General features: G+C 43.3%; 1 protein-coding gene across 1 annotated transcript; it reads right to left on the bottom strand.

Moving 5' to 3' along the window:
• Positions 1 to 236: 236 nt before the first annotated feature.
• Positions 237 to 19416, bottom strand: LOC133131102 (ras and EF-hand domain-containing protein-like). The gene is made up of 16 exons (XM_061246245.1): positions 19007 to 19416; positions 12771 to 12861; positions 12145 to 12246; positions 9139 to 9213; positions 6154 to 6290; positions 6001 to 6057; positions 5807 to 5885; positions 5511 to 5578; positions 4958 to 5135; positions 4787 to 4885; positions 3869 to 4013; positions 2438 to 2519; positions 2080 to 2194; positions 1489 to 1602; positions 881 to 957; positions 237 to 635 (listed from the first exon to the last, which is right to left on the bottom strand). The coding sequence occupies exons 1-16, from the start codon at positions 19315 to 19317 to the stop codon at positions 533 to 535; spliced, it is 1833 nt and encodes a 610-aa protein (XP_061102229.1). The 5' UTR covers positions 19318 to 19416; the 3' UTR covers positions 237 to 532.
• Between the last annotated feature and the right edge of the window lie 4456 nt (positions 19417 to 23872).

Genomic DNA, 23872 nt, shown 5'->3' on the forward strand with positions numbered 1-23872 from the left:
TACTGAACAAAATGTTGGATATTTAGCGAGAAGTTACTCATACTTAACAGAAAATGTTTTCATAACTGTGTTTCAGATAGTCTTCGTAATTCCAATAATATAGCAAAAACATGGTACAGTACTACATGTACCTTGGGCCTTACATTTTTATTTAAGTCCATTTAAATACATTTATTAATTGATAAAAAGTTGTATATTTAAAACAAGATACAAAGTCTCATTCGCCCCTCCGCCCCTCCCTCCCGTTAAAAAAGTTGCAAAAAGATTAATACATGCTTAAAATGAGATAAAGTCCCCTCAGGAAATTAATATTTCTGCCAACTTGTGCCATTTCCTGAAACGGCTACATTGCCCTAAACTTCAGGAGTGTTCGGCGTATAAGTCAAACAGTCTCAAAGAGGTAGTAGAAATTGTCGCATAGTTATTGCAAAAGGGCTTAGAAGTGAGAGTGGTGGGACTTAAGACATTCTTGATCCCAATAAACAAAAACTCTTTGGAGGAACCGTGTCCAGAATGTTCTGAGATCTTCAGCCTACATCCCACAGCAACGACCCATTTCATTCTTCTCTTCCACTAAGGTCAGACTGGTCTGTGGCTCAGTGCTCTGCCTCAACTTCTCATTATTTTTCACCTCTCTAGAAAGAAACAAATAAGTGGGATTACTACCTTAGCTGGGGACTCCGGTCATTACCGGAGGAGGCTAATCATACATCTTGTGTGGTGATGGTCGACAAGGGTCATGGTTCAAACTCTTCAGATCTACAGTATAATACATTGTCCTTTGCCAAACAGAGTTATGCGCCATTATTGCCTTGGTCAAAAGCAAGTGGAACCTATGCTAAATGCAACACTGCTTTAGACAACAAGTCAGATGAATTACCTGGCGAGATGAAGGACAGCTTCAACAATGTTTGTTCCCTCTTTAGCGCTGGTCTCACAGAACAAGGCATTGTGCATCTGAAAATCAAAGCACAACATTTCTCCGTTATATGCATCACCTCTCTCAGCTATTAGTGATTAATAAGTTTCAGGGGCCTTAATCTTGAGGTAATAAATGGGAATGAATTGGTACTGCTAGGTGTTGGATCAGCAGAACACACTACAGTAGATACACGCCTAATATAAAACATTAGATACATGATATATAATCTAGGCTGACAGCCCAATCATTACACTACATTATTGGCATTTGGCAGACGCTCTTATCCAGAGCGATGTACAGTTGATTAGACTAAGCAGGAGACAATCCTCCCCTGGAGCAATGCAGGGTTAAGTGCCTTGCTCAAGGGCCCAATGGCTGTGCAGATCTTATTGTGACTACACCGGGATTAGAACCACTGACCTTGAGTGTCCCAGTCATTCACCTTAACCACTATGCTAAAGGCCGCCCCTGATCAGAGGTGGATTCCACACCCTGAACCCCAGTGTTTCTATAGGAAGAATCACTCAGCGGGCCCCGTTTCTGAGATTAGAGAAGGTGCACCTCACCATGGCCAGCCTCTCTCCGTGAGCAGGGGTCACACAGCTGCCCTCTGGAAGCCCTTCCCGCAGGTCTGTCTTGTTCCCGATCACACACATGGGGACACGCTCCCCTGCACACTCCTGGGAAATGCAGGGGTTTGTGGGTATTAATACAGTGGGATTCTCCTGCCAGTAGTGCTGAGGACCCAGGGGCTAGTCTTATAACTCGTCATATGACCAGACTTTCGCCCATTTGCCTTGTGTCCAATGATGTTAGTCCCCAACTTAAGCCCAATGGTGACGTCAGTTGCACCAACAACACTGCCATCAGACCTGGGCCAAATATGTAATTCAAATGCTTTTCTGTGCTCGATTGATCCTGCCTGACCCTGAAGGTGGGGCTTGTTAATGCTCTGTGCAACTAACATAAAATGGATGCCTGACTGAATATCTGATATTAGCACTTATAGAAATATATTTACACTTTGACGGAATATATTTGAAGGAATATTCAAACATAATTTTTGCCAATGCCGACTGTCCGATCATGTTGTCAGGGGTTAATATGCAACTGCCCCCAGATACCTGCAACCTGGTCCATCCTGTATATATTTGTACCTGTATTTGGTCCATCCAGTCTCGCACATTGAGGAAGCTCCTCTCAGAGGTGACATCGTATAACAGCAGCACACCCTGGGCTTTGCGGAAGTAGGACCTGGTGACACTGCGAAACCTGTACACAAGAAGAACAGGTAACAGGTGAGAGACTGAGAGAGCAATGAAGAGGATATGGAAAAGGAATAGAATTAGGGAGGGCGATCCATCTATGTGGTTTCTTTAGGTTTCTTTTAACTATGGTCATGTGCTCTCTCATAAGTGGTGAAGCAGGGGGGAGAGAAAAAAAAGAAAAGAAAAAAAATTCACAGTAATTCTGTAGAGAGACCCTAACTGGCTTATAACTGGCTGGATGATTTACCTCTCTTGTCCTGCAGTGTCCCAGATCTGCAGGTCAGTCCTGTCTCCATCAACCAGCATCGTCTTTGTATGGAAATCTACTCCTAAAAATGACATAACACCATACAGACAAATCCCCAAGGATTAACAATAATCTCAATCTTGAGAGCCACAGGGTATTCTGGCTTTTGTTGTTACTCAACACCCATTTTACCAGTTAAAGAAATTATTTGTATTGCCAACTGGGGCCTATATCACAAAAGTATCTGAACTTAGTCTAGCAAAATCCAAGACAGCCGGGTCAACAAATCCTAAACATGCCAATCTCACGGATAACAGGTATCACAAAGCTAGTTGTAAACCCGCTCTGCTGAACCTGGAACGAAGTCCGAAGCCATCTGCACATTCACATAAGGGTTTTGCAACAATGAGCCATTGCAGTGTCGCAGAAAGAGCCAGTGTTTACTGCAGGACTATACATATAGCAAAAATATAATTTTTATTTATTTTTTAGGTTCCTGAATTCATAAACACATTTTAGAAGGGGGATTAAAAATTGACCATGTAACTTTGTTAGATCCTTTAGCCCACGTTTTTGTGGTTTTGATTGAGATTCACACAAGAAATCCTCACTACAAGGTGCCAACGCATGTTCTAAGACCGTATGATGTATTTTTATTATTCAAAATAAGCTAGTAAGGTTACGTATTCATGAGCCTTCGAAAAAAATACTCTCTATCCGTAAAGTCCGTTTCACAATCTGTGCACCGACGTCAATGGTTAAGGAATACTAATCCGATCATATATATTTTTTAAAGTATGCCATTTTTGCATGCACTTTGTTTTCATTTAACAATTGCAAAGGAAGAACTACAATTGAACTGAATTTATATTGGCCTTGTACCGTGGAAGTAGGCTAGAGATATTGATGGTTCCCACTTACATGGGAGACACAAACTGAGCTTTTGAATTGTCATGATTTGTGTCACATTAAATGAACAAGAAATACAACTTCCGAATTGAATTAAAATTTAAATTACAGGATCATTCATGCTTCCATAAACGAGAACCTCCGGTAATACATCACGTGCCATTTTTCAAGTGAGCGGACTGGTCAGGAGCCTGTTTCTTTATATGGAGTTGAACATAGCCCAAACAAAAACTGCTCCGGAACATTTTAGCTCTGCAGCATGTCACACGGTGCAATCACATGAACAAATTTGTAATATCAGAAACTCCGGACTAAGTTAGGCTATCCTACTTTGTCGGCTACGTGATATAGGCCCCCGTGTCTTGGGTTGGAGATTGTTACTAAATTTATGTAGTTTGTTTCTGAAAAACAAACACCAAAGAACCCTGCACCTCACCATGATCTGGGTACCAGACTTTCATAATTAGTGCTGGTGAAATTACAAAGAGCAGCATGTTGATGAAACTGTAGTTCCTGTCTTACCCAGCGTGGTCTGCATGTCTGTCCGGAAATCGTTCAGGCTGAGCCGCAAAAGAAAACTGGACTTTCCCGAACCCGAGTCCCCGGCCAGAACCAGCCTGTATATGGGCACACCCTCTTCGGGCTCCGGCACGAATGCATCGGCCTCCTGCACAGGGACACAGAGACGCACACAATCACATGGGACCCTGGCACTGCCCCCAGTGCAACCTAGTAGAACCTTAACCTTTTCCACTTCACCCCCTACAGGGCAATTTCCACCCATTTTGTACTAGTCCTATAAAAGTGTCAATATCTCAAACCATTTACTGCACACACATGGCTTCTTAAATTAAAAAAAGAGGCTTGTAACGTCAGAAATTTGAGACAGAGCAAATTTGTGAGAGCATGTACATAGTGTACAGAAAAAAATTACAAAATGTTCCAAGGGCTTTTGTTCCAATCGTAATTGCAGTCAGAAATTGAACAAGCAGTTAATTTGGCATAATTAGGTGCTTTATGTTTAAAGGGATTGTAAAAGCCATGTGACATCAGAAATGGCTATGCACACCATGGAGAAAACAATTCCCAAGTTCTTATCTTATTTGGGACAGTGGAAAGGCAGAAGCTATTTGTGGGAAGGGCCCACATTGACTGCTGCCTGGAGTTCAGCAGAGGCCACATGACAGACCCTGTGGGCTCATGAGACCAAGGTTAAGGTCTTTGGCCTGAATGTGAAACGCCATATTTGGCACGAAATAAATGCTGCCCATGACCCAAGTAAAGCTATCACTACTGTCAAGCATAATTGTGGCTTTTCAACAGATGGGACTCGGAAGCTTGTCATTAAGTACAACATAGATGATGCTAAATACAGACAAATCCCTGAGAATCCATTTCAGTCCATAAGACATCAGAGCTCTGGGCAAAGATTGTCCTCACCTGACAGCAAAAGGCGGAGAGGCGTCTGCGGGTGGACGAGAAGGAGCTGCATGCACTGGGGGCCATGGAAACCGCACTCTCCGACCTCAGATCCGACACCTGGCAACGGGGAAACGGATTTGAACGCGGTCGCTTTTTCGGTTTGTTTTAACGACGGGACTGTGGCCTCACCAGAACGTCTGAGGAGACGCAGCGGTGGGGGGCGGTCTTTGCAGAGAGCTGGCTGTCATCCTCGCTGTCGAACTCACTGCTGGAGCTGTCCACGCCATCCGTGTCTGCCCTCAGAGACAAGCCGCTGTCCAGGCACGACGATCCCTCGACGGGCAGGCTTTCCTCCTCGTTTGTATGACTTCATATACAAAACGGCAGGAAACACTTGCTAAATCTCATGAGACCACACAGGGCAAATTCTAAGTACTATGCACTTGGATGGTGTACTGTATCAAACTAAAGCACCCATTCTCTGTGAAGTATAGCCCCACGCTCCCCCACGATCAGTGAAATTGATCTGAATTGCAGCCAAGCAGACACACTGGAGTGAAAAGCAGCAGCATGGTAGCAAATCTTCAGGAGGATATGCGCATGCACAAACTGAGGACTCTGCAACAGGCCAGGCCTACTGTAATAACCACACATTCCACACTAAGCAATGAAGGAAAATGATTGAATGGTGATCAAATATAAACAAAATATAAAAATAAAAAAACAAGCAAGAGGATTTTACTGGCTTTCCAGAGTACTCTGTCGAACAGGCTTCAGTTTCCAACGGTGATCCCTATCTTTTGGAATGACCTACAAGAGAGAGCAGTTCATTTACAATAACCTCATACACTACAGGGAAGGGCAGTATATTCACAACAAATTACTTGTTCATGCTGTTCTACAAATCCACTAACCATTGCATACTTTGCATCCATTATCTCTACAGTTTGACATTTTCCACAGAAATTCATATTAAGGACAATAACTTGCACACTTGTCTCAAATTGGTCTCCCCTGTACGAGGCCAGACATACGTACCCTCCATTTCCCTGACCGGGTGCGGACCAGGGCAGAGCTGAGGCCATCGTTGCAGTGGTGCAGCTGCTTATTCATCTCTCTGAGGGGGAGAACCAGTGAGGGGCATTATGAGGACCTATGCAATACACTGTAAACAAACAAAAAAACCTGCAGGAAATGATGATGAAAATAGCAGACTGGGCCCAATAACTCACTGAAGGACCTGTATTTGACTGGAGTAGGACTGACACTCTGTCTGCACGTCGGTTTCCCTGCACAGCAAAAAGAAAAGCTCGTTAACACCAGCACACACAGGTTTTATCAAACCGATATTATGCGTCACTGTGGCCATGACCTGGCATTCTGACCTGTCGCACTCCAGGCCCAGATTATGCTCATCCACACACTTATTCACACTTTCACCATTCAGCCTCTCCACCTCCGTCTGCAGGACACTGATATTCCCCTGAGCCCTGAGGAGCAACCGCCTCATCTCATCACTTTCCTGAGAAGAGAAAGGGGAGAGAGGCAGAGAGGGATAGCACAGATCACACAAGCAAGAGAGGGCAGGAGGGAAATAAATGTATTAAAATTGACAATATTATGTTTTTAAATTGACAACAAGCAAGCCACCATACTATGTAACTTGATGCTGAGGCAAGCAGCGTGCATCCCCAATAGTACTTGCATTGTGGGAACCAGGAAGTGGATATGTGTGTTTGTAACGCAAGTAAATGTTTGTACTGAAATATACAAATATAAAACAGATGGGAAATATGCGAATATAAAATGAGGGAAATAATTGGTACCGCATTATTACAATGGAGATCGGATGAAATAAATGAGAAAAAAGTAACAGTAACTGATGCCGTTTAGCACCACAAAGTAAATCAAAGTAACGTAACCTTGAAAGCCCCGCAGTGAACTTCATTGGCCCCGGATTTCCGGCTGAAGTCTATTAATGGTGTCACTCTGGACAAACAATTTGGTACAAATCTCCGGTACCAACCTAAGAGACCAAGAATGGACCTGACCCCCTTCCTGGTTCCTGGACAGGCCTGCACAGCCCTGCACAGCTTGCACTTGGTCCTTTTGTGGGCTGGATGGTCAGACCTGCTCGCTGGATGGTGGTGCTGTTCACCACAATGTCATCCAGGTAGGATACTGCGCTCTCCAGCACACAGTCCAAGAGCAGGTCAAATGGTCAAATGGCATCACTGTGAACTGGAAGAGCCCCTGCAGCGAAAGGTCTGCCATTGGGTAGGCATTAAAGTGCGACTATGCATTGACAAGGCAAAAGTCTAAGCAAAACCGGATGCTACAGAGCTTCTTAGGAACTAGAACAACCGGGTTGCTCCACTCAATGTTTGACCTTTCAATCACACCCAGGGACCTCACCACTTCCAGTTCATCCTTTAGCACAGGAAGCAATTTCTCTGGGATCCTGTACATCCTCTATCGCACAGGACTGAGTTTGAGAGAGGAATGTTGTGCGCCACCAGGATGGCGAAAGGTGCCTTTCCTGGATGAGCCCAAGGGGAATGATGTTCTCCAACTCTACTTGTTGGCAAGGGGGAAGGTCTAAACACCGACTGCTCTGGGCCATCATCCTCCTCTGTAACCACCCGGACCATGAGCTGCTGGCTGGCAGGAACCTCTCTGCCATTCCAGGCTTTTAGGAGATTAACATGAAAGGTTTGTTTACATTTTCTTTTCCCAGCCATGTCAGTTTCATAAGTAGCAGGCCCCATTTTCCTGATCACAGTGTAGGGCCCCTGCCATCGGGCTAACCACTTGTTCTCCAAGGTACAAGAGTAACAGTACCTTTTGTCCTGCCTGGAAAGTTCTCAGCTTTGCTGATTTATCATACCAGACCTTTTTGCAGTGCTGGGAAAATCTGAGTTCATGGAGTATTGTATACATTAAACATCAAACCACATGAGGCATTCATGCTCTCTGGGATTTGTGGGTCTGCGAAAATGAATGAGAGATCCTTTTCACAGCTTCATAAACCATAAATGACCAAATGTGATTCTTAATAAAGGGAGACAGAACACCTTCTTAAGCAACACATTATACCAAATGTGACATAACCAAGAATGCCACCTGACTAAAGGCTAAACCTTATAAAGGGTGACAAACATGCTTATTTAGTGTGCTAAGCTAACTGTTACATAACATGACATCACAAGCTTGATATTGTGAAACCATCTAAAACAGCCCAAGGGAAATTGCACTCCTTGACTCATGCACGGTGATAAAGATCTCTCGTACGAAGAGAAATTGGTGGTGGGTGCAAATGCCATTTGAATACTACCACCTACTCTTGACTCCGCTGGACTTTGAGATGCTGAGGAGATCTCACAACATCAAGCTCATGACAGAAAGTGACATTATTTGTTATGCTACAGTTAGCCTAGGGTAAGGGGTGAGGAGGGAGAGATAAGCATGTTTATGTCACCCTTTATAACATTCAGCCTTTAGCCAGATGATATTTTGGTTGTCACATTTGGAATAACATGTTGAGTCTCTCTTTATAAGCAACACTTTGTTTAAAGTGTGACCTAGAAATGTAATCTTTTAGATTACTTAAAAGGTGTAATCTACTTACTTCTGGATTTGTAGGGTTCTCTGACAGATTCCAGCTCTTATTCCATGGCTAAGGAGCACATTTTGCCACTGTACATTTATAGAATATGAAAAAATAATAAAATCAGCAAAAGTTCAAATTAAAGGATTAACTGTTTTTAAAAAATATATAATAATAATAATAAAAAATATATATATATATATATATATTATATTAACAGCTGCTCAACCTATCTATCATTTTATATCAAAGGTAGCATCAATAACGCGTTCAAAGTTAAATTGCTCACATCCTTAGCTCTGATTGACAATCCATTCCAGTGTGGAATTGCATGTGAAAGGAGGACCAACGGCTGCTGAAGGCTGGAAGATCCCTCCCATTGTTTTTAGGGAGGGGGTGGGGGTTTATTTGCATTTGAATGGTTGGAGAACTGGGAAGACTACACAGAGAAAGGGGAGGGATTTACCACGCCTAATTCAAATGTAATCATTAAAAAAAGTAACTAATCTAATTACTAGTTGTCACACAACGTGTGACACCCCTGGGAGGGAAATGCGGCACTTCCAGGATTTTCAACGCCGTTTGCTGCAAGGAGAGAGTGAGGGCCCACACCGTCACAATAAAAGTCTTTGCCCTTACGCATCACGGGTTCCGGGCAAAAATAACAAACAACATAACCAACGAACATAACAAAGACAACAAAGCAAAACCACGCGATTAGTGCTGGCCAGCTTTTCAGCTGACTCCTATGGTTCTCACTTACTAGTGTCATCTCTTGGATTTGGCTTTTCAGAAGGCAGACATCCACTCTGGAATTTGTGTGGCAAGCTTCTTGGCTCTGAAACGATACCCAATAAAACAAATTACACAATGCACGTGGCTACTACCAAAGCCATTCATCAGGCAGTATTAGGGGCTTGTGGTTTGTGCCAGGGCATATTACGGTCTACTCAAAAGACAGAACACTGGAGATGTTTAATGTATACAACGACCAGATTTCCACATTCAAGCCAGCCCAGCCGTAAGCTTGAGTGAGTGTATCTAAAGCAGGGGTGCACAACAAGGGCTGGTCCGTTTGAGGATTTTTCTGCCAACTTCTGCTCTTATTTAATTAGCCCAATCATATCTTGATCTGACATTTGTATAAGCACAAGCCACAAATTTCACATATGGCCCAAAATGTCACAACCAGCAAAGTTTATCGAGCAGTCAGAAAACTAAAACAAAAGGTAATTTGTTGGAGCAAAAACCAGCATGCAGACCGACCCACCAGGACCAGAGATGTGCACACCTGGTCTAAAGCATCATGCCCAAGACTCAAACTTTGGACCAGTTTGCTGGTCCACTGCTGGCCTCAGAGGTACCTACCACACTTCAGGTCTGACCCATAAAATATCATTTTGTTAAGATAATGCTCCAATTGAACCGATCACTCTTTTTATCCAAAACAATACACTTCTGAAATTCCATTTCATAAGAACAAATGTAAAAACCCTCCTTTGCAATCTCAAACTGGATGGGCTGGCATACCACCTGAGTTGCATCTTAAATTCTGGGCTAAATTGGGGCAGAAATTTTAACACAGCAGTAAAACTTCTCATGTATATCGGTAAACCAATTTCTTTCATAAATTCCGATGCTAAGCTATATGCAAAGTTTCTAGCCAATTTCATTGATAAATATAGGACAAAACTCGTACATCATAACCAAACGGGTTTCATCAAAATCCCAACTTGCTTCTGATAATACCTGAAGACTTCTGCATGTGGTTCACTCTGCCGGAGTTGGCAACACCCCATGCCCAGTGCTTTCACCTGACGCTGAGAAGGCTTTTGATCGGCTGGAGTGGGGGTACCTCTCGGAGGTTTTGTAACGGATCTCATTCATATGATTTCAGTTTAATATATCAAATCTCCAGCAATGGTTCTCACAAATAATATTTGCAGTTCCCCATTTCCAGAGGCACCCGTCAGGGTCGTCACCTCTTTGGTTTGCCCTTTCCTTGGAGGCACTGGCTCAATCAATTTGTTAATTGTTATCCATCAAACCGATAGGTGTTAACAACACTCAACATAAAGCACCCTCGTATGCTGATGACATCCAGTTATTTATTAATGATGCTACCACTTTGTTACCCCATAGTCTATCCACTTTCAATGAGTACAAAATGAACTGGACAATATCTGCAAAGATAACCTTAATTCAGGAAAATGTAAAAATGCCCGGCCCTCACATATACCTATATTTTTGGGCACCCCTGGTCAAAGAGCCTTTTACAATTAATATCCAAGTGAAAAGAATCCAAATGTAATTGGTACATTAAACAGGACACATTTCATCAAATTATTAAATTTTTAACGGTTTTAAGTCTTAATTCCATTCTTCCTGGCAGAACACCTCTAGCTCAGAAATATTCTTCAGCCTCTGTGGATGTACAGCATATTTGAGATCACTCCACAGATTGTCAATAATATTCAAGTCTGGGGACTGAGGTACATTCCAAAACCTTCATCCGTCTTTCCTGGAGGTACTTCATGGTTGATTGCGAGGTATGCTTTGGATCATTGTCTTGCTGTAATACCCAACCTCTCTTCAACTTCAATGTCTGGACTGACCTTTGAACATTAGCCTCTAATGGTGAAAAGTAACCATCTTCATTCTGAAATCCTCAGACAACTGTTTAGTGGAACCCATGGTTGTTAACACCAGACAGAATAGCCACTGCATGGATACTTTAGAAGGCATGGAGTTGCTTCATAATACAGAGTTCAGCCCTGGAATTATATTCACCTGACTCATTGAGTAAATCACCTGGGTAAACATTTCTGGCTTTCCCTAGACAGAGCTGGTCTACAGCCACAGCAGGGCAGTAGACAAGCAGTCTAAGCTCTCTTACTGGAGAAAACAAAACAAGCTGTACTGTATGTCAAAGGTCAGTACAGTTAAGCCCAACATGAATGACTACACTGAACAAATCCACTTTCCCACAATAGTCATCCAGTGCAATCCAACATTTCTGAGCATCAAAAACATAAGGGAATGAGGGACAGAAAATAAGCAGGACAATATATACTGCTATGTTATGTGGCCTTGCCATGGCACAAACTGTATCCATATTAAAGCACACAGTTTCATCTGTGCCGCCTTCAACTTGTCCAGGGAAAACCATTAGTAAACACCTGGCAGAATGAAAATAAAGCACTGCCCAAGCATTTCCCCAAATAGACAAATGCACGGTAAAACATCTTCAAAGTTATAGTTAAGATTAAGACTACAAATTCGCTGAAGACACAGTTGGGCATCATAAGACCTTCACATTCAACAAGAGATTCAGCAGCCACAGCAACAACCAAAAGAGAGTGCCCTTCACTCTTCATAAGGATAGTGGTACCATGCATTTAGAAATAGGAATGACATGAGATTCACTTAGAAATGTGAATATCAGAATAATACCATTAATATCAGAACACACGCATTTCATGGTGTAACCACAGATTCAATAGCCACCGGATAATCCATGTGTTCCAGGTGGTACCAGGAGTCCCACTGCTATATTACAGTATAGTACATTGCTACCGTATTACGCCTGTTAATGAACGTAATGCTGATCCATGAACTTGAGTGTGTTGGCTTCAATGGTAGAGAAATAGATTGTTTTATGTTTAGAGTTTATAGCATTTGGTGGATGTATAGAATCTGTGGTGAGGCCCACCTCTGGGGAATCAAATGAAACAGCAGAATGTTGTTGCTGTGGTTTCCATGCCCTTACCTTTTGAAGTCTTTCCACGGTGGCATGAAGCTCTGCCACCTCGCTGTCATGCTTCTGCTCCATAGCAGCAACCACCGCGTGTAGCATGCGCCGTTGCTGTATCTGGAGAGAGCCAATCGCATGGCATTACTCACTAAGCATCCGCACTGATTTACTGATTTATCCAATCACACAGCATAACAAGACTCCGGGACCTGTCACTGCCAGACCAGCCCCCCCCCCCCCCCAAACCGAGAATGCCACTCTGCGCAAGAATGCAGCTTAACTGCCTCGTGTTACATGAGTGAGAGGGATGGGGGGGGTGCTCACATTTTAATCACCTCCTAAGTACACCATGTTACCACTTTGTACCTACTGGAACTCTCCCTCCCTCCCTCCTCATCCCTTTCTTAATCAAAAGCACTTTGTGCACCGCTTTGCTCATTTGCTTAAGGGAAGGACTGAACCACACACACACACACACACACACACACACAAACACACACACAAACACACACACACACACACACACACACACACACACGCACACTTCTGTGAACCAGTCATTCACAGTAGGCTTAGGTCACATGAGCATAGCGTACATCATAAAAACTCCCTCAGTTGCTGCGCTCCCTCCAACCCCTCACCTCTTCTTTCACTCTCTTCTCCACATGGGCAAGGTGCTTCTGCAGACGCTTCTCCAGCTCGGTTAGCTCTTGGGCAGTCACCTCCTCCAACCTGGAAATACAATTTATCTACTGCTGGGCTCTTTCACCGTCTGTCAATCACACGTCCATCAAACACCAAATGGTCCCTGCATTTTGTGTTTACTTGTGTTGTCTTTGACTAATATTTAAATTTGTTTGATGATCTGAAACATTTAAGTGACAAACATGCAAAAAAAAAAAAGAAATCAGGAAGGGGGCAAACACTTTCACACCACTGTATTTGTGAGAAAGCCATTGCAGTTGATTGTACATTATACAGTGGCATAAATGATTCAATATGACATCTAAATTTGCCGAATCAGTTTTTGAAGCATTTTGATATACAATGTCTCCATAGTCCAGAACAGGCAGTAACAACTGGCATACCAGCATCTTTTTTACATTCATGGTAAAACAGTTCTTTGATCGGTACAAAACACCATGGAACAGCAGATCTTTTTACATCAATGTGCTTTTGTATGATAATTCAGTCAATCCATGGCCCCCAATATTTTACACAATCAACCTTAGTGAGTTTTGCACCATCAAATGTAAAAATAGAAAAAATATCAGTAGCAGATTTAAGCATTTGCCTTGTACCAAACAACATGACGCAAGGCTGTCTGATTAAGAGCTAGCTTATTTGTAATAAACCAGTTTTGTCTAGAGAAGCACTGATCTGTAATGTATTCAAACTGGCAGCATAGATTACTGTATCATCTGCATATAAATTGATATGAGGTTTTGCATAACAATGGGAGTTAATTCATAAATTTAAAAGAGAGGGAGTCCCAATATAGAGCCTTGCGGAACACCTTTATTCCTTTATGATCTCAAGAAGATCAGACTGATGCCCTTCCATAAACACACTGCTTCATACCACTAAGATATACAGGTCAGAGCATTCTGAGCAAGTACAATGTTTTAAAATTTTTTTAATAATATATGATGATCCACCAAATCAAAAGCCTTGGAAAAATTGCACCTGTAAATTTGCCTTGACCAGAGGAGGAGGTTATGTCATTAGTCATTTTCATGATCATCATGTTCATGTTCTGTAAGATAATTTAATAATTGAGTATATACAAACTTTTAACAATTGTACGGATAATGGATATGGGTCTATAATTGTTAAGATCAAGAGAGTTCCCACCTTTATGTAAAGGAGTCACTGGTACTGGTGGTATCTCACCAGTGGACAAAGATAGGTAAAACATGTCTGAGTTTTTCAAAGAAGGCTACAGGGATATTTTTTGTATTTATTTAAAAAATATAATAATAATAATAATAATAATAATAATAATAATAATAATAATAAATAAAAAACCCCTCAAAAGATCAGTCTTTGAAGTTGGTTGCATTTTCTACTGCTCTCAGTCCAAGCAATCCCAAACACATTCAAAGATGCTGAGGTCTTGACTGGGGAGGCTAGTCCACTGCTCAGAGAACACCAGCAGTTTGATGATCTTAGTGTGCTTGGGGTCATCATCTTCCTGTCGAACAAATATGCTCCCAATCAAATGTTATCCAGAGGGTATTGCATGATATGTTCACACTGGATGTATTCATCAGCATTCATTTACATTTTACATTTTAGTCATTTGGCAGACGCTTTTAATCCAAAGCGACTTACAGGTGCATAGGTTCTACCACAAGTCAAAGCATCACATCCAGAACTAGAAAAATACACCTGGACTGCTGTTGTAAACATATAGTCGTCATCATAAGTGCAATTTTTTTTTTTTTTTTTTTTTTGGGGGGGGGGGGGGGGGGTTAGACAGGGATAGGGGTATCAGAAGGGGGGGGCGGGGTAAATCAGGAGGGGGGACTAAGGTAGAGTTTGAACAGGTGTGTTTTGAGTCTGCGTCGAAATAGGGGGAGGGATTCTGCTGTCCTGACAGTGGTAGGCAAGTCATTCCACCACTGAGGAACCAGAACGGAAAACAGGCGTGAACGTGCAGCTCGACCGCCAGGTGCCCGTAGAGAGGGAATCGTAAGGCGACCAGAGCTGGCAGACCGGAGTGGTCTAGCTGGGGAGTAGGGAGTGATCAGGGATTGTATGTAATGTGGGGCAGTCCCCTTAGCAGCCTGAAATGCCAACACTAGGGCCTTGAATCGGATGCGTGCGGCAATAGGAAGCCAGTGGAGGCCAATGAGAAGCGGGGTGACATGAGCCGACCTGGGCTGACTGGTGATCAAGCGGGCTGCAGCATTCTGGACCAGCTGGAGGGGCTTGATGGCGCACGCTGGGAGACCGGCTAGGAGGGAGTTGCAGTAATCCAGGCGGGAAATGACGAGCGCCTGGACTAGGAGCTGGGTGGCTTTCTCCGTCAGGAGATGACGGATGCGGCGTATATTAAACAGAAAGAACCTGCAGGTTCTAGCAGTGGAGGATACTTGTGGAGCCAGGGAGAGGCAGTTATCAAGAGTCACCCCAAGATTCTTTGCCGTACGGGAGGAGGAAACTACAAAGTCCTCCACAGTCAGTGAGAGGTCGATTGACGGAGAGGACTTAGCAGGGATGTAGAGAAGCTCAGTTTTGGCAAGGTTGAGCTTCAGGTGATGGGAAGTCATCCATGCAGAGATATCAGCCAAGCAGGCAGAGATCTGTGTGGTGATTTGGGTGTCAGGGGGGAAGGAAATGAAGAGTTGGGTGTCATCAGCGTAGGAGTGATAAGAGAAGCCGTGGGAAGAGATAACAGAACCAAGAGACATGGTGTATAGCGAGAAGAGGAGAGGCCCAAGAACCGAGCCCTGCGGGACTCCAGTTCGTAGGGGTTGAGGGTCGGAGAGTGCGCCCCTCCAAGTCACCTGGTAGGAGCGACCAGAGAGGTAGGAGGAAAACCAAGCGAGTGCAGAACCTGTGACACCCATCCCAGCCAGCGATGAGAGCAGAATCTCATGGTTGACTGTATCGAAGGCGGCCGACAGGTCGAGGAAGATGAGGACAGAGGAGAGGGATTTTGCTTTAGCAGAGAGGAGTGCCTCAGTGACCGCGAGCAGGGCGGTTTCAGTGGAGTGGCCACTCTTGAAGCCAGACTGGTTGGGGTCATGGAGATTGTTGTGGAGAAGATAGGTGGACAGTTGGGAGCAGACCGCCCGTTCCAGGGTTTTAGCGAGAAAGGGAAGAAGAGAGACAGGCCGGTAGTTGTTCAGGGCAGAGGGATCGAGAGTAGGTTTTTTTGAGGAGGGGAGTGACTCTGGCCCTCTTCAGGGAAGAGGGCATGGTGCCGGAAGAGAGGGAGGTGTTGATTAGAGAGGAGAGAAAAGGGAGAATGTCCTCAGATATAGATTGTAGGAGGGGAGAGGGGATGGGGTCAAGAGGACAGGTGGTTGGGCGGTGGGAAGTAAGGAGTTTCAGCGTGTCGGCGTCAGAGAGGGGAGAAAAGGAGGTTAGGGAGTTGGGGAGGGTAGGAGGGTCAGCAGGGGTGGAGGGTTGGGAGAAGGAATTGCGAATAGCATCGACCTTCTTTTCAAAGAAGGAGACAAAGTCATCAGGTGTGAGTGATGAGGGGGGTGGGGGGGGAGGGGGGGCCAGAAGAGAGGAGAAAGTTGAAAACAGTTTGCGGGGATTAGAGGCGGCTGCGTTAATTTTCGAGTGAAAGAAGGAAGATTTAGCTAGAGAGACAGAGGAATGGAAAGATGATAAGAGGGCATGGAAGGAAGCCATATCACTGGGGAGACAGGACCTTTTCCATTTTCTCTCCGCCGCCCGCAGTTCGGTTCGGACAGCTCGTAGAGCATCAGAAAGCCAGGGACTGGGGGGGGAGGCCCGAGCTAGTTTGGTGGTGAGGGGACACAGAGAGTCAAAGGAAGATGAGAGGGAGGACATGAGAGTTGTAGCCGCATCATCGGTAGACAGTCGAGAGAAAGACTCCGCAGATGGTAGGGAGGAGAGGATTGTAGATGAGAGGGTGGAGGAAGACAGGTGGCGTAGGTTCCGTCGACAGGTGACAGTGGATGGTGGGAGAGATGGATGGGTGTTAGAGGAGAGTGGAAGAGAGAAAGAGATGAAGGAGTGGTCAGATATATGGAGTGGTGTTACAGAGAGGTTGGTTGTTGTGCAGCTCCTTGTGAAGATGAGGTCAAGAAGGTTGCCTGCTTTGTGGGTGGGAGGGGAAAGAGTGAGGGTAAGGTCAAAAGAAGAGAGGAGGGAGAGAAAGGTAGACTGGGTGGACTCTGAGTTGAGGTTGAAGTCACCCAGGAGGATCAGGGGGGTGTCATTGACAGGTGAGGAGCTGAGGAGGATGTCCATCTCATCCAAAAAGTTCCCCAGAGGACCCGGGGGGCGATAAACAACAATGATAAACAGTTTGCACGGCAGAGTAACAGAAACCGCATGAAATTCAAAAGAGGAGAAGGAGAGGGATGAGGAGAAGACACTAGATCTCCATGAGGATGAGATTAGGAGACCTGTGCCACCTCCTCTGCCAGAGGATCTGGGTGTGTGGGAAAAAGAGAAGGCAGAGGAAAGGGCAGCCGGGGTGGCCGTGTTCTCTGGTGAGAGCCACGTTTCAGTTAAAGCAAGAAAGTCAAGGTTGAGGTGGGAGGCATAGGCAGATATGAAGTCTGCTTTCTGGACGGCGGACTGGCAGTTCCAGAGGCCACCAGCCACACAGAGATCAATACCAGGGGATCTGGGAGGGAAGATGAGGTTAGAGATATTCTGCCCATGTTGGCGGGAGGCAAACCTCCTACCTGACTGGGACCTGGGGAGAGGAGAGAGGACAGGGATGGGAAGGAAACACATGGAGGGAACTAGGGAGGACAAGGGGAATACTACACAGTGGAATGAGGGCAGGCAGCAAAAACAAAATCAAACATCAGGCTCTCATACAGCCTGGATGGACACCCGCAGATAGACACCCCCGACTTTGTACGCCTGCGACTTCGTACGCCGAGGCAAGTAGCCGAGGCTGCCGCACACAGCTGCCGCTGGTGCGCTACACAACTGCTTAAATAACACTGACGCTGAATACAGAAAATGCAACCAACCCACTGCAGAACACTAATGCACACTGAAGTGAGTTCAGGTGTGCCAGTAATTATACCCTGAGCAGGGTGCAAAGTATTGGCTCCTCCTACAACAAAAGCTGTGGCCTGCCAGCCAGTAAAACAATAGCCTAACTTAATAGCCTAGCTTACCTGAGAGAAACAAACACCTAACCCAGTTTCACTGAATCTAAATAAACACCACTTGTAATAGCTAACAAACAAACAAGTACACAACAGAACACTATAATGACAACTAAACTGAATTTAGAATCAGCAAGCAAACAAATAATACTTAACTAATCCAGGAGAAAATGCAACCAACCCACTGCAGAACACTAATGCAATTCATGATGCCTCATCAAAACCACATGACCAACGTCTGAATTCTAAACTTGCAGTGATCATCCACCAGGCTTGCCTGATGGTTGTAGACATGGTTCAGCATCTTTAAAGCATGAGCACATATTGTACATATTGCCTTGTCATACTTCCAGAAATCTCATATTTCAACTGATCAGTCCATAAAAAAACCCACACTCCACATATCAGGTAGGTCTGGGTTGTTGTTAATTGTTGAAAAAAAAAGCTGTTAAAGCTTACTTACTTCCCAATTAAACTTCATTCACATTTACCCTTATGGTGCCTATTTTAAAGTACATACTTAATTTGGCCAGTGTATTAATGAAACTTCATGTTATTACCATTACAGTGCAGGATGCAATGTCACAAAAAAATGGATGTTTTCAGTCAATTACATTTTTGAAACTCAAGTTGTTTTTTCACTCGCATTTGCAACCAGGAAGATTTAGGAAATTGCAAGGTAGATAATGTGAAATAAATCGAATTTAATAGCATTCATTTATAATTCCAGAATTTTGTAAAGGCGAGAGGCTGATCTGTAAATTAAGTGAAGTATCTTTGCGTCTATGCGTTCATGCTGTGTCCCAAATGATCTAATGTGGTGTCCCAAAATACCAATACGTTGAACTCTGATCTCCTGCATCAGACAAAATCGCTCTAACCACAACACCGAATCTGCTGGGAGCCAGAGCAGGCTTTTCAGTTCAAATGATGAGTGCCAAATGATACCCGTGTAAACGTAGATCTATGAGGTCAAAACAGTAAGCTAAGTGCAATGCTAAACACGTATATCGCGTTGCAGTAGGCTTATATAGACTTACTTTCCCAAAAATGAAATCTCGCCATCCATCCTATCCAGAAATTCTTCCCAAGAGTTTCTTTGGACCAGGGTCTCTCCGAAGGAGGACAAGTCCAGCTTCTCTGATAGTTCGTTAAAACACGTGGAGTAGTCACTGAAGTCGATGCATCCGTCTTCATCTTGATCGAACTCGCCGAATAATTTCTGCACTTCATTTGAGGCAACAGTGCAAGCAACTGTAAAGATCCTGCCCGATTTATTTACATCACACGCAGATAACGGTCTTGAAATATCGTCATTGTGAGCAGCTTTAGAAGCGATATGATTAAACATGTCGCGGAGACGATGAAAATAAATTTATTTTCGAAACAAGGTTGGACAACAATATGCGCAAAACTGACCGAATACGCTAACAAAGACACGATAAGGAAAATTACGCCTAATTAAGGGCCAGGTGAATAACACGTGTTGCTTGTAATTCCCGTATGTTACACAATAAATTATTCCCCATTGACCTCACAAATGGGCCAATGTGCATGTAAATGAAAAATGTTTATCTCCAAATTGTTAATAGCGAACCAGTGCTTACTGTTCTCTACTACCTCCACTTTGTGACTGGTCATTTGAACGTGTTGTGTTATAGTTGCTTACCTGTGTGAGAGGCGGGCCAACTTTATACACACATACTCACTTAGGCTATATCAAAAGTTAAACGTACAGGAAATATACCGATTATAAGCTTACAAACAAAATGTGATTGTGACAAAACCATAGGTCGAAGGTGATGCTGGGAGCATGAAATAAACTTCTTCTCACATAACGCCTGGTGCTGACCCTTAATTTGGGCTTCAACAAAGGACTGAATTATGGGTCTGAATACTAATAGGAATCAGTGATTTCAGTTTTCTATTTTTAATAAATATGGGAAAATATCTAAAAACATGTTTTCACTTAGTCATTACGGGTTATTGAGCTTTTGTACATAATCTTCCAATTTTTCGGCAGTAAAACATATTGGATAGTAGAATGTAGAATAAAGTCATCATTTTTTATATTTGTCGGCATATAATTTGCATGCAATGACTGCTTGAAGTCTGCAATCACCAGATGCTGACTGGTGCCCTGGTGATGCTCTGCCAGGTCTGTAATGCAGCCAAGCTCAGTTCCTGCTTGTTTAGGGAACTTTTTTGCATTCAGGCTCCTCTTCAAGCTCATCAGAATGAGGACCCATTCCACTGCTCAGTCCCGTTGTCGCTGCGCTTCCTCCAGACCTGGCTGGATGGGCTGGGGTCAGCTTCCACCATGAAGGCACAAAGCTGCCATTTCAACCTGGCACATTAAGGTCCATAACCAGGCAGTTGGGGTTAGAAGGCATGTGGCGCTTCCTCCTGACCTTGCTGCTATGAGTCGTCCAGTAGTTTAGACCACCTCTGGCAGTAAGAATGAGATGAAATGCAAATTACGGATGTAAAGACGGTTCTCTGAATTCTAGATGACCGTCAGAGTTCTCTGTCACTCGGAATCTTGGGCGAGAAGATTCTATAGGAGCAGAAGGCGGGGTGACCTGGGCTTTTGTGGGGCACGTGACACAGCCCAGGTCATCTCATGTCACACGTGAGTCTGTTGGTATACGTCAGGGGTGCAAAACAAGAACCAATCCGTTTCAGGATTTTGTGCCAACTTCTGGTCTAATTATTTAATTGACTCAATCATATCTGACATATGTATGACTACTGGCTATAGCTGCAGTCCTATTTCACTGTGCTCAAGTACAGGCTTGAACCACGGTAATTTATAGAGCTTTTAGCAAGGTAATTGGTTGGAACAAAAACCTGTATGCAGGTTTGTGCACCCCTGGTATACGTTAATCGACCTGCACATGGCGTAAGGTTCGTTTAGACTGCTTCTGCTGGTCATCCAGAATTCATCAAACCACAGTTACATCTGCGTTCTCATGCCATGTCATTGTGATAGTGTGACATCCTGGTAGTTCTAGCACAATATTTTTTGCAGCTATGGTTTTGAACATGCTAATACAATTTTGACACTCTAAATAGTAAACTAGTAGGCTATGTGATTTTGGACAAATGTGGTTACTGGCAGCTCTCAATCAATTTTTGTGAGTTGCAGAACAACATTTTTTCACTTTGATTCATGTTTGCAACTTTACTAGCTATTAGTTGGTGAGTGAAAACGTTTTGCGTAGATTCAATGCAAGTGGAAATGATTTCAATGTGAGATGATAAAACAACCACTGATTGCATATGAGCTTATATTCATGCATTTATTACAAACATTAGACTGTGTAGCAATGTAACACAGTAATACTTGAAATCGACTGTGATTACCATTTTATAGCATTTAGCTCCATCCACCATGTATTCTACTGTGTTTAGCAATGCCACCACACTCCCCCTTAATGGTCAAAGTATAGCACTGCATTCTTTTTTCGTTCCACTGCAGTCAATGGAAGTGGCACGGCTATCTCCCTCTTTGGGCTTTGGAAACACTCACGCTACCTGCAGAAAATTACCGTACAGATTACCTAACAAAATTAAAATCACTCATAAAACTAGCATCCCTTAAAAAATCAACAATAGTATAACTGGACAAACAGAAAATGCTTCTCAGGGCGGTAGACAATAGGCTATTAGCCCTATTGGTGGCGATTTACTCGTACTACTACAGTTGCAAACAAGACAAAAAATACATTTTAGTGAAGCAAACATATTCCAAACATGTGTTGCTACACATTTACATCAGCTACAGACTCTTAACGGTGGTGATACAATTATTTCAGTAAATAAGTAGGCTACCTAAAAAAGGCATTATTTTAGAATTTTTGCAGCCTATCAAGAGAAGTTAACGGAAAGTTCAGAAAAGATGCTCAGGGGGTAAAATCCTTAATGTAAACAAACGAAATACACCTCTAAAGTCCTCTCTTCCTTTCTTCCTCTCCATTTTCTACTGGCAATAGGAGGAGCTCAGCTGTTTATTCGTTCACGTCACCCTCTATCTCATTCCCTTCTTCCTTCCTGCAACACAACAGGACCTAGCGCTGGAACTCGCAGGTTTTCAACGAACAAAACCCACTACACGCCTTTGACTGTGAAATTAACGATTTGGGAACAGGGTGAGTTGAATGTCGGTTCGATAAGTTTGAAAAGTAAAATAAAAAAAACAGTTAAATTATAAAGAATCCAATTCGGGTTGGCCGCGTACAGTTTCAGGCAAAATCCCCTTCGGTATACAATGACGAATCCTGCAAAACATTTTAAACACTTGACGACGGGGTTTGGAAAGGTTCTGGTTTTGTTTTGACATTTCGGATCTTGTTTTATTCCTGTATTTTTGGGGAAATGTCTAACCAGGTCAGTAACTACAGCCAGCATGTCGTCTTTTTATTTCACTTCCACATTCTCTAGTGCCACAAACAGATGGCGTCGGGGGGATGGAGAGAAAGAGAAAGAGAAAGAGCCGCATGAACGAATGCAGCCGTGCTCTCTTCTGTCCATCACAACGCTGTGCCGTAGCCTACGAATGGCGTGTAGCACTCGCTGAACCAGAAAGAAGCCATACCAAACCGTTCCGGTTGTAGTCTGAAGAAAGTTCCGGTTCAAGTTATGACACGTGCTTGTGGGATAAGCAGCAAATGCTAAATAGTCCTGTGCAAGTTGTATTAGAAGTGTAAATTCCCCATAGCAATCTTCATTCCCTGTTGCATTGCAACTCAGTAAAATCGTTAGTAAACCATGAAGCATTTTCGCTGTACAATATAGTAAGCAAGTCAGGAAACTGGTTAAAAAATATAAAAGAAACGGATTTGCAAGATGATGACAAAGCTAGCTGTGATTCAGTGCTTGCATGCAAAGCAATTCGGTCCTTAGGAGATGACAGAAAAATGCGGTTATTTAGGTGCTTTTTAAGGCGCAGCTAAGTTACATTTGTAGTATACATTCTGAACTGTTCCGTTTTCATTTGATATAACTTATAGTTCATAGTGGAGTCGCCTGCAATTACATTTGCATTGTTTTCATGTATGGTTAACTTATACCACAGCTGACCCCTAGACCTAGGTAGGGCATGGTGACCCAAAACAGGAATGAAGTTGTGGCTCCAAAGTGCTCCAACATAAAACATAAAAAAAACAACAACTTGGAATTATGTGACCTTACACCACTGCCTAGTGTTTCTGCCAGCTTCTTTCACTTTCCACACCATTTCCAAAACTCAGTTCTGGAGTACCCCTGTGTATGCTGGTTTTTGTTCCAACCCCAAAACACCAACATATTTTTAACAAGCTGTTAATCTTTCTTAACAAGGTGCTTTTCATCTTAAAATGTGTTATTTACCATAAAGCACATTGTGCCAGAAATGGCAAAACCACTAAACCACAAAAAAGTGGGCTATTACTGGGCCATATGTAGCCCAGGTATACATTTATTATTGAAATTATAATAAAATAATCTTTTTCTGATTCGTCCACAAAGTATTCCTGTATTGTCACAATAACACAATAGCTTAAAGAGAAGCGGCACATGGGGAGACATTAGATGAAGATTTTTCTTGTGGGGTAAAATAATTTACTTTCTATTTACTTTCAATCGCAGTGGCTGTACTGAGCTCCTTCTCTCAGCATGACCAGGAAATGAGCTTCAAAGAAGAAGCCCTGTTCAAACATGTCGGCCTTCAGCTGTACTACAGTGCAAAATATACGGATGATTCTTCTCTCCAATCACTCTCTTACTAGCTAGCGATCTTATCTTTCTATCCGTCTCACTAGACCTGTCTCTTGCTTGCTTGCTAGCTTGCAAACTTTCTCTCTTGACATTAACTAGAAATGACATCTAACATGCGTTGAGGGCACTTGAAGAATCAAAAACATATT

This window comes from Conger conger, chromosome 6 (genome assembly GCF_963514075.1).
Source record: "Conger conger chromosome 6, fConCon1.1, whole genome shotgun sequence".
Taxonomy (NCBI): Eukaryota; Metazoa; Chordata; class Actinopteri; order Anguilliformes; family Congridae; genus Conger; species Conger conger.

Coding starts and splice junctions, on each gene's coding strand:
- LOC133131102 (XM_061246245.1), bottom strand. CDS start 19,317: ATGTTTAATCATATCGCTTCTAAAGCTGCTCACAATGACGATATTTCA. Junction 5,886..6,000: donor AGTCAAATACAGGTCCTTCA/GTGAGTTATTGG, acceptor TCTCCCCCTCAG/AGAGATGAATAAGCAGCTGC. Junction 958..1,488: donor ACGGAGAGAGGCTGGCCATG/GTGAGGTGCACC, acceptor TTTGATTTTCAG/ATGCACAATGCCTTGTTCTG.